This window comes from Vanessa atalanta, chromosome 8, assembly GCF_905147765.1.
Source record: "Vanessa atalanta chromosome 8, ilVanAtal1.2, whole genome shotgun sequence".
In the NCBI taxonomy this organism is placed as follows: Eukaryota; Metazoa; Arthropoda; class Insecta; order Lepidoptera; family Nymphalidae; genus Vanessa; species Vanessa atalanta.
Genome location: NC_061878.1, coordinates 4616284 through 4635970, shown reverse-complemented (window position 1 = coordinate 4635970; position 19687 = coordinate 4616284). Strand labels below are relative to the sequence as shown.

Here is a 19687-nt window from a genome sequence, read left to right as displayed (position 1 = left end):
TCATATCCCCGTTTTATAGCGGCCGCCCATATCTTTGTGTTTCTTCAGCTTTATGTGACCTTTATGTGATTACGTCAAGGGGATCACTGACCCGCGAGAACCCTTTTGTTGCCATATAATTCGGTTTATGAAATTTGGTTTTGAAGATAGGATCTTTTAAAATAACGGTTTTTCTTCAACCAAGTCCTTTATGGGAATCCTCATCTATCTACTAAGTGTTCCGCGTGACACCATCCTCCTCAATTGTATTTTCTCCATTGATATATATTCTCGACAAGAACATAAATATAAATTAAATGTTTCTTTTTTTCAAATATCTACCAGCATTTGAACAAATTATACATGAATATAGTGTGATTCGAATGATCCGCTCCGTGCGATCCCATACTGAATGAATGAAAAAACCAGTGTCATGTTAACAGTCTGCAGTTCACTTCAGTTGAAAGAGTGAGTGTTCGGAACGCCATATCTAGTGCGTGAACATTTTCATCGATGTTTTATAAATGTCGAAGTTAAAGAAAGCTGTTGCTGGCTTTTTAATGTTTATCATCCAAGAAGGTTAAACAGGTGATGAGTTTGTATGAAAGTTCGTTATGTTTTAAATTAGAAACATTGCGGAGAGTGAAGAGTTCTGGTCAGCACAACGTCCCGTACCGTACTTATATTTATTATTATATTATGGTTATAAGGGGTTTCTTGAAAAGTTTACGTAAAAAATGCATTAAAACACTAAAAATATAAAAGATAAGCATAAAAGAAATTCCGCCTATTTAAAATAAAGCCGATTTGGTGTTCTGTCATGGATTTATAATTGTTTTTTAAATCTGCTTTTGGTAAAGCACTGCTGGTGCACACCAGCGCCTAAAAATAGCTTAGTTGTAGATACAATAGAAATGCTAACGCAGGATTTTTATTCTGTATAATGTTTATATACTAATAAATCACTTTTGTCTCAGATCTGGTAGTTAACACACGAATAAATATTTTTGTGGTAATAAATAATTCAATCAATAATTTTTAAAAAGCATTTTTCTGATCGTCCGAAAATAACTGCCGTAGATATGACGTACTTTATATCATATGATTGGTGGAAAAAAAAACTATTGATTTTTATTTTCTGCTTCTTCTTCATAGTAGGAACTCGAAACAAAATATACATATCGATATAGATCAATAAAAAAAACATCACAAGTTACTTTTTAAAAGTTTATTAACAATCAACAGACACGCATTACAGTAGCGTCATATATATCATACAACGTTTAAACACAATTATGTATGTATGTATGTATGTAGGTACATCTTTGGCAAGTCGTCTATTTCCAACTGCGTTTCACATAAAGCCTCATATTAACTGACACTGCCATTCCTAAGCTTATTCAAATTATAATTTTAAGTAGGAATAATAATTAACGTTAACTTTTAAGAATGCTACTTGAACACACCTTATATATATGTAATAAAAGATCTTTTTCGAAATATCATTCCAAATACGGTATAATTCATAGAAAGCGTTTGCTATAAAAACTATTTTGAATTTTTATGTTTTATTTAATTCAAGTATAAATAACATTTTAATAAATAAATATTCCAGAAAAATTAACGTATAATTTTAACTAACGCCAACTTATAATTCGACAAATAATTTAAAATTACTAATAGAACTTAAATTTAACATTTATTTAGTTTAAAATAAAAACGCAATAAACGCGGCGCAAATAACTTAATCATATAAATTTAGAGCAGACATCTAAAATATAAATGAAAAAATAATAATAATTGCATTATCAATTTCTAAAAGTAACGAGTACTATAACAACAGAGACAGATAATAAAAACATCTATTATATAAATATCACTTGCAGAAGAACCGCAATACGATATGTCTTATTGAGCTTCGAGCTATGGTAACCGATTCACAACGAAAAATTGAGTTATCTTAAACATAACAGCTAATTTGCATTTAATTTATGTACAAAGTTTGCACTTAGCATAGGCTTGTTTCAGACTTCAACTTTCAAAATATACAAAAAAATTTATAATAACTAAGCTAATATATCAAACACGTGTTCACACAAACTATTGTCGCTTTAATAGATTTGTACAAACGGATAGATTTACACGATTTTTTTTTTCAATTTTTGGCATGTAACATGGCTCCTTAATCAGTGGAATGGTTAAAAGATTATGCTGAATAAATTTCAAGATTTCATTTGGACAATCTTTGGCACGAAAACTTAATTCTAATAGTCTTTCTGGACCAAAGACCTGCGTTTGCGTTTGAAATCTTCCTATATCTAAATCAGGAATACGAGAGTTCGACTAGTGAGTCATTTTTATCAATTGCACCTTCCCTTACACCGCACTTCGTAACATTGCATATCACACTGTTATCACTGTCTTCAAACTGATCCTTCAAAAGTTCCAACACATTTAACTGGCTACGGTCATACAAAATCGTTCACTTCATTCAGTATTGGATTTTCTAATTTGTCTCTACACTTCCTAATTGCGTCCAGAACAGTGACTATACGTCGATCTAAAGCTGCTAGATGAGGCTCCCATAAAATAGGAGCCACTGGATCAGCTTTCAAAGATTCCCGAAGAACTGTTGATAGAGGAACGCCGTTATGGTACCTGAAAGGAAACAAAACAAACATGCAATGAGACAAAATGTTTGTTGTGCTTTAAAAAAGAAATGCCACTCAAATATTATTTTAACATCTTTTATTATATTCAGTTAAAAATCATTACGCATAATGCATAACGATTTTTAGACACTGTAAAGTGTATGACACCATCGTAAGTCAAGTACTCAAATGCCATTGTATAAAATATTTATATACAACTAGTTGGCGCCCGCGATTCCGCTCCTATTTTTAATGTTGGTCGTCAGGTGTTCAGCATAAAAAAAAAATCTTTGTCCGTTGTGACAACCTTGGAGTTCAAGTTTGCTTCACACCAAAATTTATCAAATTCGGTTACGTAAAAGAATAACAGACAGACAAACATATTTACTTTCGAATTTATAATATTATTATAGATATAACCACTTATGGATATATAGGGCAAAGAGTTTGAGTTCGACTGAGGCGAGTATGACTCACTTGAGCAGCGCAGCAAGCGTTGTATGACGAACCAGGCAGCACTGCAGTAGCGGCGCCAGTATGCTGAGCTCGTCGTGAAAGGCTTTCCCAAACGCGCGGCCCTGATCCAGGTGTAGGGTGAAAGTTTCATTGCCGAACATTCTGGAACAAGTATTTATATAATGAAATAACTTCTACTGTAGCTGATATCCTCACGACAAATTAATCGGCTTACTATACACATATTCAGACCGTAATATCTAATATCACGTAATTTATACAGATACGACGCCAGCTTAAAACGCACCTTAATAAAGTGTCAAAAATAGTCATACAAATTTCTATGTTTTTATTATTAAAATAGTAAATGAAGCATCATTCAAAAGTTGTTGCGCCGTAAACGTCCAGGTAATTTATTAGTAAAATTTTGGCCAAAAAAAATAATTTCGACCACACGCGACACTAATATCCTTTTTAATATACTCACTTGAAAGTCTCGTAGTGGTGTCTATCCATGTTGCCGGTAAGGAAATCGAATATAGACATATCCATCAAATCCAGAAGACGACGCCCAGAGTCGTAGGGTGGGGTCGTGCGTACCTGTCAATAAAATAATCATCATCAGCTCATATATTTATTTTGTATGGCTATACCTAAAAAAAAAATATGCCAATGTCCTCGGACAAATTATTATTAAAAAGTATTATGTGTTATTAGTATTTAAATCGGACTATGCTTTTTTTCAAACCAAGACAGTGTGTCAAACCTAAAAAATTGTATTGTTTTCCCAAAACATTATGATTGGAAGGAAATGGTGTCTTTAAACGCAAACATATATAATATGTTATATATAAAATGAGTTTAGCAATCACTAACCGTATCACAGTAGTCAGATTGTAATTCCCATTGAGCTTTTCTTCGCTTATGGTACGATCTTCTCCACGGATGCCTCCAAACCTGATGAAATATTTTAATCTTTGAATAATATATATGTTAGTTTAATGTATAAAAGATAGAGATTTTGTATTGTAATTTATTAAAAAATACAAGATTCAAATGTCGTATTTTTAGACATTTTGTATTAACTTATGTTTTATGTAAGAAAGTCGGTACGCAAACAATTCTAGGAAATCGATTCAACCTACTTCTAATCGTTGTATCGATTTCAAACTTTGCAAAATTTTAAAATTTCATTTGAATAATGTACAATAATTTGAAAGTCATATTCTGATGATGGATCTAGAAGGTGAATACTGGAAGTATTTAAATGCCCAGTAAACCTCGATTTGTCGCTTATTTTGTATATTTTAATGTCTTTCATACGTGACTTTTTATCATGTGGGTTACCTGATTGGCACATTGGTCACCTAATGATACGTCACCAATGTCTATAGACTTTAGTTTAGTTTTATGTGTAGTTATGTAGTGTATGTAGTTAAACTGCGTCACCCATTAAACTGGAACACACCTAACTAAGTATTGCTGTAAGGCGGTAGGTGTGATGTGATGAGCGGTACCTACCCAGACAGGCTTGCACAAAGGCCTACTACTAAGTGAACGTTACACCGATACAGGTGTATTTTTAACTCGTAGCGCTTTAAATGGTTAAAGGCAAATATTTAACAACAATAGTTACAATAATTAATTACATAGAGAAAAGTAATAGTGTTAAGATAAAAAATTGATCTCCATTTTAAGCACATCCCTTCCGCCCGCGGTTTTACTCGCGTTTGGGCGGCGCTCGGGGTGCGAATCAGATCTTTTTCTGTACAACTATCAACGTGTATGCAAACTTTCAATTGGTTGAACAGTTAAGACGTGAAAGCGTTAACAACTAAATAAACTCACTTTCGAATGTATAGTATTACTCAGGACAACAGCAGCTTAATGTTTTATTACATCAAAAACACGAAAGAAAATTTCAGATAAACATAAGTAACCGGCACCCTTAAAAGATTTAAGACATCTGGCCCGGGAACAGACGGCGCGTTGAGGTTACCCACGTAATTAGCTTTATCCCCTCTCATTATTACGAACGATTTTGATCTTTATCGAATAATAAAATTCATTTTTTATAAATTAAAATCTATATATTCAATTTTTTACAATTGTTTATAAATAATAATATATACTTGTGCTAAAAATTACACTCAAATTAAAACGTTATTGTCGTATGAATAAAGTATTATAATTGAACAAAGGTGTTCTGTCATATGGGAAGGGAAAATGTGTATTGATAATTGAAGATTTCGATCACTTACCTTTCGTTCAGCTAAATCCGCAGTCGGCAGGAAAGCGGCGAAACTTCCTTCCAACATGTCAGGATTCCCGCAGATAGCATGTCCCGTGTCGCAGTAGTAAGAACACTTGCCGTGGAAACAAAAGTTATTTGCAGGCGACACGAAGAAAGTCTTTAGGATGTCCCCCTCAGTGACGTCATAGATCTCAGTTGTCATGTTGAGCACTCGGCCCACGACTGGCATCGCTCGTCGGAAGCCGAGAATCCTGGTTGAAAAATATTAATAACATTGATAACATGAAAACAGTGATCTACATTGTTTTTAGTATTTTTTATTAAAAAAGGTCGAGTAAGCGACAAAACTTAGCGATGTAAAAATTGATAATCAATTATTTAAAGGGTTTCACATGACTCAGGCCGACATCTGCGGAAGTTAATTATTTGATTAAATGGTGCGTTACGAATATTTTCTGAAGAATTATCCTTACCCTTCCCAGCAAAGATTACAAGGTTTATTATCGTCTGAATTTAAATAAACTCTTTAATTATGTCGGTAAGATGATTAGATGTCGGACATGCATTATCGGATATCCAGTTTACAGGTTAAACAATTTGCGTTACATTTATTTAAGTGGAATTGTTTTTTGTTTATATTTATTTTTTTGTAAAAATTACGTGTGTGGTCTTTTCGAGATTTATTTTCGATCGCTTGCAAATTTAAAAGTTATTTATATAAACAATTATTTATATATATGTATATATATAATTACTTGTTCTACATTTATAATCTATAAGAATATAAAAAGCAAAGGTTTGTTTGTTTGTAATCGGTTGCTTCCGAAACTACTATACCGATTATAATACACCACCATTACAAAGCTTATTTATTCAGAGGTAGTGTAGGCTGTGTTTCATTTAAGTAATAATAATTATCCTTTGCTATTATCACAAACCGAAATCCACGTGGGAAAAGTCGCGGGCACAGCTAGTAAAGTACCTACTATGTTTTTTTGTACCTTTGTGCCTTTATAATGTTAGGTAGAACGCAATATATAATGACTCACGGTCTGTAATGTATGTCTATATATATTGTAAGACACGTCAAATATTTACAATTGTGCATTTCTGTAATCATAGCGAACAATCATTATTTGTATAACAGTAGCAAATTATTGTTTTGTCTTATAATTACGTAGAGTTTCATTTTATATCATTGTCATAATATCTAATCTTTGATTTGGTTTACACTTTATTCCTCGATAGGTTTACATAAGTGAAAGTTTACTGAGTCGTTTATTATCAGCAACATAACACTATCATTGACATAAAAGAGATTGAAATAAATACAATAATTACATATATCACTACTTATATATAATTATAGGTTTTATTTAATAATTTGAAAAAAGACTGAGAAGTTTGAGAACCGTAGTCTTCCCGAAATATGTTGAGCATTTTCCGATAAACAATGTAAGTGAAATCAGAAAGGTTCATATTCATTTATCATTTTATAAATAATCATAATTCTGAGCATAAGATTAAAATTGATTGCCACCTGATGGTAAGTGATCACCGCTGTCCATAGACATTTACGGTATTATACGTAATTTTAACTATCTCTTATAAAACAACACCCATTAGAAATCAAATTTCATGTCCCTTGTAACTGACTCACTAATCCTTCAAACCGGAAAACAACAATTCTAATCATTGTTAACGGAAAAACATGTCATGATTGGGAGATATCTATCTCGAAGGGCTTGCACAGACTCTGTTAGTAGAACAAGTTATTGGCCAAGTAAATTAAGTTACCTACATATTTTAGTTTCAATTTGTTAAACTTAAACCTTCAACCACATTAAATTACTCTGTTCTAAGTTAGCAAGGTTATATTTACGTGTAATCATCTCGTCATAACGACAATCCTAATTAGTTCTACGTCATATAATTAGTCTCGTGCTAGTCAACAGTGTGCTATTACATCTTGTTGGACACTGCCTATTAATTACCTGTTAACCACTGTGACAATTATTGTTTTATGTTTAAAGTAATTTTATGTTATTGTGATCAACTTATTGCCACACTAAAATCTTGATTTATGTGTATGTTTAAGCACTAGCGTCTTTGTACAGGTGGAATAAGTTTTATACTTTTTTTTTAATAAACTCGTTGAACACAATGCTACGCGATATACTGACTAAAGTTTAAGCCATTCAGCCATCCTACTCACATATACTTAAAAAATTATAAAAATAGGTCAATTAGAAAGACCTTAAGCAGGAGTTTTGTGACTACACACGTATAGAAGAAAAATATATTTGAAGATATTCCTAAATAACCGCCTTTTATTTGGTAACATTTGTTATTTGGTTTTATTCGATTTTAAGATAGGTACTAAGAACTATTTTGTCTCAGTACCCAACATTATTTTATAATTATTATCATATAAAAAACATATAGTACATAATAGGATTAAAAAACAATTTGTTATGTTTTTTAAAATAGATACAATAATTATTGTAACATATACAAATTTTCAACGAATTTAACTCATGATAACAAAATATAACGATAATGCGTTTTTTGTTACGAATTTTGTTACAGTTATTATATTGTAATAATCTGAGCACTTACCGGTCGAGATGAAAAGCTGCAATTTCAGCGTTATGGCGCTCGTAGTCTGAGAAGTAGAAGTGGTTAGGCAATGTTTGGACGTCCCGCGCGAATCTGTCGGCAGAAGATATTAGTTAGCGTTGGCGTTGTGGGATCCCACGTTGTGTTTAGACAAGATCTTAGCAATATTGTATGCATAGCTTTTTTATGTCGGTTTTTATACTTAGAATTCTACAAATATATATGTATTCAAATTGTTCTTATTACCTAAACTAACTAATCAAGTATGTTTGTATATAAGAAACCTTCATATCTTATATATTAAAATCTTCCTAGATTATCCCTGTCATTCAAATCATTCTAGTATTTACTAAAATAAGCATCAACTACATTGTACTTAACTAAAATTTCATCTATTTAGTTAGTTTAATTCAAATCATTGTAATAAAAATATTAAAATGTTACAAATTACCACTTTAAAATACTTTACATTTTATGCCTACATACAGAGCATACGCGATAATATCTTAAATGAGAGCAAGGAGTGTACAAGTGTATGATCTTAGATAAAGCACGACGCGTACTGTTCTGATTACTTAATTAATGTATATCAAGACTGATTATCTAATAAAACGTGCTTTACTTTAGATGATTTGAGTTCTAAGAAGAATACTTAAGAGTTAAGACCTATAATAATCTTATTTATTAATTTAAATTGTGATATACATATATATTAAATTTAATCATAAATAAGGTTTTACTACATTCGATTCTGGCTGTTTCGATTTAATAATGTAATACTCCTGCGTATAAAATGTATGTGTTAGCTGAGCAAGACTATTAAAAAAAACATCTTATAATGATTTAATTAGTAGGTAGATTAATTAATTATATTGATTGAAACCCCTAAATTGTTACATTAAATCTCACACTTCACTATCACTTGAGTAATTTAAAAACGAACGTTAATGACTACGGATATTATTAAATTACTAACAATAGATCTCAAGTTTAAAATATTTATGATATAATCTTTACCAATTAATTTATTAAAATCTTGTGTAAAAATTAAAACATTGTTAAAGAAAGCGTATTCGATAGAAGAATATATACAAAGATAATACAAAGTAAGCATTCGTTTTTATTTATTTAACTTACTCCTGTTATTTAATTCTTGGAAAAGAATAAGCAACTGATTATCTTGCACGTTATTTTCGATAAAATCTACATTCCGAACCAGTAGTAAATACAAATTTAAACTTGTAAAACTACAATTCAAAATTACCAATAAGGGTCTATGTATACAAAAGCACATGTTAATTTTGAATAAATATATAGAAACAACATAATCGTTTAACACAAACGATGTACTATATCAATACGTCGGAAGCAAAACGTTTAAAAAGGCGCTTAAATCGTGAAGCTGGTTAGATAGCAGCGATTCAGGTAACATACGACCATGGATGTCATCCAATTTATTGCGCTCTAGTGGATCAGATCGATGAAATTTAAACCTTTTATACTTTACTCATTCTCAATAATAACAAAGTATGTTCAATACATTATTATTTAATAACAATCGACGATTCAACGGACGACAATAGACTCTGTGTCTCTTAGTAAAACTATCATCAGAGCGAGATATACTTAGATAAAATTATTTATTGTGATATATGAATTAATATTTATTATTATTATTTTTAATGTATAATTATGCATGAGTACGAACACTAGCTCCACTTACTGTCATCTATAGAATCTTACATAGAATAAGACACATATTCTATTTTAATATTTTGACATAAAGCTAAATATGTAGATGTACATGTGTAATGACGTGATATTTGTACGAGTACAGACATATTTGTATGTGAATACTACAGTATTACAGGCGTATCATATATTATGTTGTTATTATTTTATTGAACAAGAATGAAGGGCAGACAGTGGAAGGGTGACAATTTTGTATCAATCGCGTCTCAGTTCGATAATGGCCGTACATCAAAATCTTCGACGTCCATTAGCATGACGTTGACGATAAGAGTCAATGTTCGATCTTCGTGGAACACTTTATTAATTATTTAATAATATATATAATTTTAATTCTTCATAAAGAAAATATTATGTACATTATTTTTCTAGTTATATTCTATATATTTATTTAAAGTCCGTTTTTAAATATTTTTCTAAACGTGTATGCTAAATTTCTCATCCAATGTTTTAACGATACTAATAAAATTTAAAGAATTTAAACAAATTCAATATAAACTAAAAACATATAAACAAACTGCATATCAGGAAAGATAAATCTATTCAAATATATTTAAGAGGTAAATCTTAAAAAAGAATCTTATAAAAATAGATCTCTTTATTTTTATAAGTAATCACATAACTCGGATAAGCCCGTGACCTATAAACCTATCAACAGGGAAGGGTTCCTATCGACTGTTGCAATTTATTGTCCCAAAGCGAATAGTGAGGGCTATCACCAACCCTTGAACTGTCGCCAAGATATATACAATTTTCTTGTTAATCTTAAAACGAAGCTAATTTATGTAAGGTGTATGTGACTCAATTTGATTTATATTTTAACCAAATAAAACAAAAAAAATAATTCGCAACTTCAATTAATAAAATTTTAAGTTACTCCGAAGTGTTAAAAGCTTTTGACATCCGATATACTATCCACTCGAAACCGACGATGTTTTCCTTTAAGTATTCTAGAATAATTTAATCACGATAATGTCGTGATGAATTATGCCATTATCTTAACTTTATTTTCTTTCTTATACTATTTTTTTGTACTTATATTTTCAATATGTACTGATACCGAAGAATACCGAACTTCGGTATTAGAATAAACATAAGTTAGTTCGCACTCGTAGTTTGAACAACCCAACAATATAACGGTAACAATAGCCCAAGCGTCGCAGAACTTCGAAAAAAACTCCTTACTTCCTTCAATAGCACTTGTAGTTCAAAAGAGGGTGGGCAAGCCTCTAAGCCGATCATGTGAAAGAATGTTCTCGAAGTTAGGTAAATGGAAGCAACGCGTTATGTTCTCAACAACATGACATAACTTATACAAGTCGTACAGAACCAAGCACTCGAAACTAAAGTACTTATATTAAAGTTATGGCACAATGCTGGTGTAGAAAAACATAACTTAAAATATTCTCAATATAATATGGTTACAAAGATCTCACCTCATTGGTTTGAATAACGCCTGGACACCATTGGGGTAATCTATTATAAGCTTCAATTGCGTACCGCCTTCTTTTTGTTCTGTAATAGAAAACAACTTTTTAACGTTTCTCAAACATATAAGTAAAACTAAGCTTGTGAATTTATTATAATATTTTTATTAAGAATAACAATTCAATCAAATGATTTATTTCGAAAAAGGTAACAATATTATATTCGATGTGATTCCTATCACAATAACAAATTAGAGTACGACCTTCAAAACAAATGAGAATTTACAAGTAAGGTTAAGCTTGAAAGTTGTCTAAGGACCCAATCGATCTGGTAATATACATCTATACATTCAACAATAATCATTCTTGATCGTATAACTAAAAATAGAGTTGTATTTGATAGAGCCGATTTTAACAATGAAATCCATTTAAGTAGTTTAAATATTAAAGTCCAATTGGAAGTAAAGGGCGAGATTGTTGTGGCACCATTGTCCGCAGACCGCTAACCCTCCACTGATTGCAGACCCGACTTCATTTAATATACATACCCTGGCTGCTTAAGCTTTTGTACACACGCAGGTGGACGGTCGCGACGTATTTTACCTACTTAATGAAACTTCGGCTTTACTTTATATCGGAAGTTAAAAATGTAATTATATCGTCTATGAAACGAATTTGATTACATAATATTTATATTATTGTCAAAACGTTACTATAATGTGTGGTGTGGCTCTATTTAATAATTACGAGTACGTAGTTATGTACACATGGAAAACATATTTTCGTTGTATTACAACTCCCAAAGGGAAGTCAAGGTATAAATAATAATGTTATTAGGTATGAAATCAGCCTTCATTTAATATGTTTTATTGACTTTCTTAATGAATTAAATAATTAAGTGGCAATACTTAGAAACGATTGAAACAAAAATATAGAAATGATTAAATATTATATGTAACACGAGAAAAATAAATGTGATTGGTTATTATAGTGGGTGGAATTTGGTATTCAGATCAACATTGGTTATTATAGAATAGTATAGATATCCTAATGCAGAGAACCTAACTCGTTTCACTGGGTGATTGTTAAGTTTTGCAATTTGACATAAATATTTAAACGCTAAACTTAGTTTGAAATTAACAATTTTCAATTAGATTATATATTAATATTCATTATGTTAGAATGTCCTAAATTATTTAATATTAAATTAAGATTTATAATAATTTTGAACGTATGACGTTTCAAGAGTTAGTAGTACTAACAGCATTTCCTAAAGGGAGTAACACACTCATAGTCAACATGTGCATTTAATGTTCGTTGTCATATTCTGCGCAAACAAAATTAAATTCGTAATAAATTCTTTAGGTATAGACAGATATATATTTATATGGACTGGTAAATTATAACAAATATTATTACAATCTAACCAAAGGAGTCTTGTGATTTTTTTCTTACCGAAAGACCTATCATTGTTATTATTAAATAACAATGATAGGACAACACGTAGCCCGGAGCAAACAAATTTATGATTAGAATAAATATGGCCCAAGGCAAGAGAAGAACCCGCTACAGTCGTAATTTAAAGCAGATTAAGTAGTCATTGTGCTTTATTCGTTTTATACAGCATCTTATATTTGTAATACTGTATGAGAATATCTTTGTTAAATGTTGAAATTTCGGATTTGTGAATTTTGATAGATGCTAAAGCAAGGCCTTCGTATAACAATGAGGCACTAGATAAATTTTCGACTATGTTGAAAACAGTGTAAAATATTCGAGCCACAAGTTTTATCTTAAATCATTATTTATATGATTTGATCCTTTTTTTAAAACACGACGTATTTTAACTAAAATAAATGACAAAGACATTACATTATATAAATATATAAATTTTACCAATGTTTTATGTTATTGGTATTTTTACCAATATGTTAATAATGAGAAATAAAAATCATGGTCGGTCGAATTGGTTAAATCGAGTCAAGCCATTTTTAAAGAAAAAAAATTACGAAATAATTGTGACATACATACATACACATATAAGTCTAATAATCTGTATTGGAGCAAAGGGCTGGACAAATTACAGATACTTTTTCTTAAAATATATTATGTTTTTAATAAGTTACAGTCATTATATACGCACCAACGTGTAATATTGGGATTGTAGCCATGTCTTGAAGTACCGCGCCAACCAGCGGCTCTCCGTCTTCGTAAAGTTCATGTTGTGCAATTTTGAGCTGGAATTTTTCTAAATTCGATGCATTTACGCTGGAAAAGAAATAAAAAAATCAATATCCGTTTGACCAGTAACGTTTTACGAGATAAAATCAAAGTAACAAGTTCAATAGGACAATGGAATATCTATCGAGGCACTTTAAATTTGCATCACACATTCTTAAACCTGATCGTTAATGTCGAGATTTACATGGAAGATTTTCCTACGGCGTGTTGGTTTTGGCTGCGTGGAACACATAAGTGGACGTGATTTGGTTGCTAGAGGCGGGCGAGACTCCAGGCGACACGGCGCAGGAAGGAACGGAATACTAAGGAGCCTACGTGTTACGTTCTCGATTTGTGGCATGCCCCGATAACCTGCATTTAGAAATCAAGCCGTCTGCCATAAAATTTATTGACTCTCCTTCGGTGTGAATTGTGCTCGTGTCAAATGGGAATTCAAAACGATCGATTCGATTTAGTACAAATGGACGTTTAGAATTCTGAATGGCTAACTTGATAAATTGCAAAAGCAACATTTTTCCTGCAGGTAATTTTTTGAAACGGAATAGACGCTGCCGCTGTTTTTATTGTTATTTTCTTAAAATAGAAACTCGGTATATTTTATATGCTTAAACTTTCCATTTGGAAGCATTGCTATGTGTCCAGTTTATTGAATAAAATCGAAAAATGCAAATTTTAGTGTCTCCAATTTTAACATTCACTGCTTTTAAAATAGTATGTTTGCAAAATATTGTGCATTTATTTTTGTCTCTATTACATTAACATTAAGCTATTTTTTTTCATCGTGGACTAAGCAAACATGCATATACAAACAAAAAATAATAATAGATACTGTAAATCATGGTCGCGTGGAATAGTGACAAGAATGCTAGCAGTATTTCCCCGTTGAATCGCAATGCCGATTGTCTGAACCAAAAATGACTTAGCCCACGTGATACAACTAAAGGAACTAAGACGGAATTTTTAATTGATAGATTAGAAGAGAATAGTCTTCGTATGTTTGGTTATAAATCGCTTAATAGCATAACACTTTAAAAAGCACGAAGAAGAACATATCACATGTGTGAAAATATTCGCCTTATATGCAGTAAAGAAAATACCTCCGAAAATGTTCTCATTTAATTTTACATTTTCGTAGATGAGCCGAGAATATGGTAAAAATTATTCATATATCAAAGCAACCCTTTTTGTGCGATACATGAATATAGCTATAAGGCCTCGTCATATCTTGAGCAACGTTTGAGGAAGCCCTCATGCATTCATTCCATTTAGTTTTATTGTCAAAGGCCCGCGCCTATCTCCACACAGCCCCGTAACAGGATTTTAAATAAGTTTCCTAGCAAAGCTGGTAAAATTCGCTTTACAAGATAAAAAAGGTCGCCCTGTCTGTTACATTATAGAATCAGTCTATCGTTCAAGTATGATCCGTTTTATAATAATATATCGAAAATACATTCCCCTAAGACATAAGAGAAGCATAAAGCTAAAAACGAACGACCATGTAGCATGATATTTTTTCATTCCATTCGCCGTGGTCCTATGAGATTTGGCCTAATATTTACTTTGGTAAAATTACGTCAACCACTGAGCGACCAACCTGTTTGGTTTTGATGCATACTTCAGCGCTCAGCCGGGTTATTCGTTGTGGATGAAAAGCTTTTAGGATGTACGAACAGTCGACTATTCTTGCAATGATGAATGCTGTATAGTCTATTTTAGTTAGACTTTGAAATTATAATTTTCCTACAAAATATTATAATTAAACAAGGTTTTTGTTTCAAATTAATAATTGGCTTTACATACCTATCATTATGACGAACGCAAGGTACTTAAGAAAATTAAACGTGGGGGAAACGAAACGGTTGAATCGTTAAATGCAATATACGTTTTATCAGAGTTTAATTGCAGCAATAACGGAGTAGGTAACCAACTATTTAATTCGCCGTCTTGCCGCGCGCTACATAAATTGTACTTGTGGATGTCAGCTGTCGACAACTTTCCCAAATTTTCCTTGTAATGTCCTTTTCGAGTCGTTTTTCGCGAACAATTTTAATTAATATTTCTCGGTCTTAATATTAATTTCTGTACATTCTTGAATATTTAGGTTAATGTTTTCTTAATGTTAAACGAAACGAAACGAAGAAATATTTATTTTGAAATATTGTTCGGACCGTAACGAGTTTTTTTTAAATATATTTGTATTCTCACCTGGGCTCCAAATCTTCCATTTCACCTATGGTCGGGTTTTCAGGCCTTAAGACATTTAAATCGCGATGTGGGGGTATCACAACAGGATTGTCGTCAGCTTTGCCTTGAAGTTGTAGAAGAAGTATTCTTTGCAAGTCTTCAAAACGATCCGCCGGCGTGGCTGGAGTACGAAGTTCAACATCGCTCCCACTCGTCTCACTCGGGGCTGATTGCTCGTATTCTCTTGAGCCATTGCTGCCATTACTGTTAATAAAATCGAATTAAGTTTTAGTTATTTTATCTTAATAATAAAAGCTTTATTTATAATGTTTTATACCCAATTAATAATAAACGAATTTTGTGAGTACGCACTCAATAATATCTTAATAAATAAAGGTTCAATAGATTTAAGTCAATTAGTGAAATTCCCTTCACAATTCACGCCTAAGCCTTTTCAAGTCAATTGTTTCGTTTATTCCAGACTTGTATTTAAAATATTTGATTTTGAATTGTTTAAAAGTTTCATAACAGAAGAACCAATCAAGATTTTAGTCACTAACCAATGATAATAAAGTCTTCATATCATATATGTCGAAGTGAAATAAAAGAATGAAATAAAATATATAATCTACCGGCGCTTTATATAGAAATAATATGTTTATTTATAGTATTGCAGAAATAAATGATTATTAATATACTATTAATAATATATTTATCTCCTTGTGTATATAATTATATAGCATATGATCTGAACAATGTGGGTTCAAATTGGGATCACCAAGGAATTTTCAAGCGCTTAATTTAAATTTATAATTGGTTTCAATATAATTATTAAAAATATTATATAATGTTTATAATAAAAATATATAAATTTATATCTAACGAGGTTCATATCATAGTCTTGAATGTCTGAAGAGCTGGAATCTAAATTAAGTATATGACTGCCTTTACTACAGATCACCAAGTATGATACTGTGAGGAAACTTGCATGTTTGATAAAACTTTGCCAAATGTATTACCACTTAGTCGTAGTAAGACAGCGTGGTGAGATAAGCTCTAAATATTCTGCTTACAACGAAAGGCGGTTACATTTTATTACTTTTACAATGCAAGAAAAACGGCGCAAATAGCGTGCTTAATATTAGAAGCATTATTTAAATTAATTGAAATAGGAAATAAAAAACAGTTTTAATGTTTTTTCTACTATATTTTAAAGAGAAACCGTTATTAAAGTACATTGGGTCAATAATTGAGGTTATATTATTATAATAAATAATCGTAGTGTTGCTGAGTATTATTTTTTTCATATATTATTATCGCAATTCTAGAAAGATTTACATTAGTAACTATTTAATTTAAAGCTGTGATTTTGCAAAAAGCTAAGTATACTAATTAAAAAAATATAATTATGTATAAAATTTAAATGTCTTTATAGATTTATTTAATTTAGTTTAGTCATTTTTTTTATCATTACATATTATTTTCTTTTCATATTCTTTAAGTTTAAGTTTGTTAATAAATTATAATGATTGTGTGTAATAATATATATAATGTTTAATAAAATTTGTATAATTTAGAGGTCAAATTTTAATTATAAATTTATATTTTCATTTTTCTTCTAAGTAATTTTTAGTTCATATTAAATATTTCATAATAGCCAGATCGTTACAATTTAGAGTGCACGCTTAATGATGCTAAATGTTAATGAAGCAACAATGTCTTAATAAGTTCCGTTTACTCGATGCAAATTTTTAGTAGTAATTATCTTATCTCATAAGGAACATTTTAGACGAAGCAAATGGACTGAAGAAATTGGTATTATTTCATATAAGTTCATATACAGGAGTTTTTATATATACTTATTGTTTTTTATTAATAGAGTAACAAATTTAAAATAGTGCAATATAAAAAAATCATATTTACCTATCTCTAGATGAAAAAAACGTGATACTAGTAATCTTTGATTTGCATGCAAAAAATATACAATTGTCTTCAAATTTTACATTTAAGTGCAGTTGACAATATATTTCATTTATAAAAAAGAGTAAGTACTCATTAAATTTCTTGTCAATTCTTCTTGGTACGATTTGCCGGTCGATTTCAAACCTGACAACTAGTATTATATATAATAATGACATCAAAATTGTTAAAAAACTCATTTATATCTCGTGTAAGGTCATAAAATAAAAAAACATTATATTTCCCCGCACAAATAGATAGAAATATTGAAACTAAAACATAATTATTATATACATATGTAAATGTCTGAATATATATATATATATAGATGAATGTAATCTGTGTGAACGGCAAGTCTTAAAACTTCTTTTAGTTTAAATAATCAACTCATCTTGATACACTATGAATGACGTGATTGATGAAATCAGCAACTAAGCAACATTAAGTATTGAGCACTTAATTTAAAATCCTACAAGCCAAAAAAGAAATCTTTGCTAAAAACCTGTTTTACGTTTAAATAGGGATCTACCTGAATACAAAATATTACGACTCATCAGGTCTCAAACATCATCCTTCGAGTATGGTGTATTAGACGCAATTTGCATAGTCTCCAAATAAATAATAAATAGAGCATGCAATTGAATACAAGACACTTAAGTGTAACGTGAGTCAAATTTAATTTTGAACGTTAAATTTTTATCGCGCGCAAAGTTAATACGGGCATTTATTAACTTAACTATACATAAACGATTCTAGAAATAATTTACTTGAACAATGAAGGCAATGCTTGGTGTGAGCATTAATTCTTAAGATTTTTGTTTGCTGGGCCATTGTAATGATATGACGTTTCGATTGTACACAGCTATTGTTCTAAAGCATAAAAGCATTGAGTGGCGAACTCATATTTCGTTTACTTTACATATTTGCTCAGCCGAGGTGACAAATTAATTAATGCATTGTTCTACAACAAAAGCTGTCACTTCTATTACGTGAATGTAAAGCGATGGGCAGATTGCAAATGTTATAAGGAACATGTTGACGCAAACAAATATCAATACCTAATACTTCCAATATGTACAAGAAAGCCACACACAGGCGAGAATATTTATAACTGTATATCTATAATAACATCCTAGAATATTGTATGATTAAATAAAATATATAAAGTTTTCGTATAGGAATATGAAGAATATGTTTATTTGTAACAATAATAAAAGTATCTGCAAATGCTACTGCTGCACAGTACTGCTAAAAAAGTAACAATATTTATTGGAGCTCAAAAATAAAATTTTGACAAATATACTTATAGCAACCCTATAAGTATATTTGTCAAAATTTTATTTTGACAAATGTACTTATAGGGTTGCTTTAGTTATAGGGTTGTTTTAGAGAAGTTAAAACTGTCAATTTTTTTTTTTTTTTAATTTTGGCTTTTTATTTGTGCTAAGAGGGCACAGATTATTTCGCCAATGTCACGTGCGAATTGTCAAATATAACGTAAGCACTATTTAAATTGTACATTATCTGTGCCCTGTCGGAACAACTAAAAGCCATTAAACTAAGAATTGAATTGACAAGAAACTCAATAGTTACTCAACAATGTTATATACAAAACAAATTAATTATTCATCCTGGACGAAAGTCAACAAATACAAAAAAATATGACATAAAAGGGTAAAAATGAAACTTATTGTAAATTGATTATTTTTCTTTTAATTTGACTAATTACTTATTTAAAATAATATGTTTGAAATGATCAATTGTTTTGATTTAAATAACCTCTTCAACGAGTATTAACTTTAAAGATACATATTATATTATTTATATAAATATTGAGTCTTAGATCTTTCTACGCGAGTGTTTGTAGTGGATCTCCCCACGACCTTTGGCATAACATCTGCAATCTAGTGATAAGATGCAGAACTGGAAACACTTCTCGACCTTATACGGTAAAAATAGTTTATTGAAACACTAAATACACGTACAAAAATTATACAAACACTTCAATTAATCATAGTAAAACCAATTTATTTCATAACTGAAAAACATCGTAAGGAAACCTGCATGTCGTATGAAAATCTGGGAAGTATGAATTTATGAATAATCTTCAAATCTCCTCAAAAGAAATCGCCTCAGTTTAGTGGGACATTTATAATTGCTACTTTTCG

General features: G+C 30.6%; 1 protein-coding gene across 3 annotated transcripts in view; it reads right to left on the bottom strand.

Annotated features, from left to right (window-relative positions):
- Window positions 1-1192: 1192 nt before the first annotated feature.
- LOC125065775 (extracellular serine/threonine protein CG31145) overlaps window positions 1193-19687 on the bottom strand; it is a 72374-nt gene continuing 53879 nt past the window's right edge. For all 3 annotated transcript variants that reach the window (XM_047673592.1, XM_047673593.1, XM_047673590.1), the window contains 9 exons: window positions 15582-15824; window positions 13279-13403; window positions 11145-11223; window positions 7960-8052; window positions 5348-5591; window positions 3963-4043; window positions 3574-3686; window positions 3108-3248; window positions 1193-2637 (listed from right to left, as the gene is read on the bottom strand). In XM_047673592.1, coding sequence (XP_047529548.1) covers window positions 2448-2637; window positions 3108-3248; window positions 3574-3686; window positions 3963-4043; window positions 5348-5591; window positions 7960-8052; window positions 11145-11223; window positions 13279-13403; window positions 15582-15824 — 1309 coding nt within the window. In that variant the 3' untranslated portion in view covers window positions 1193-2447. The remainder of the gene's footprint in view (window positions 2638-3107; window positions 3249-3573; window positions 3687-3962; window positions 4044-5347; window positions 5592-7959; window positions 8053-11144; window positions 11224-13278; window positions 13404-15581; window positions 15825-19687) is intronic.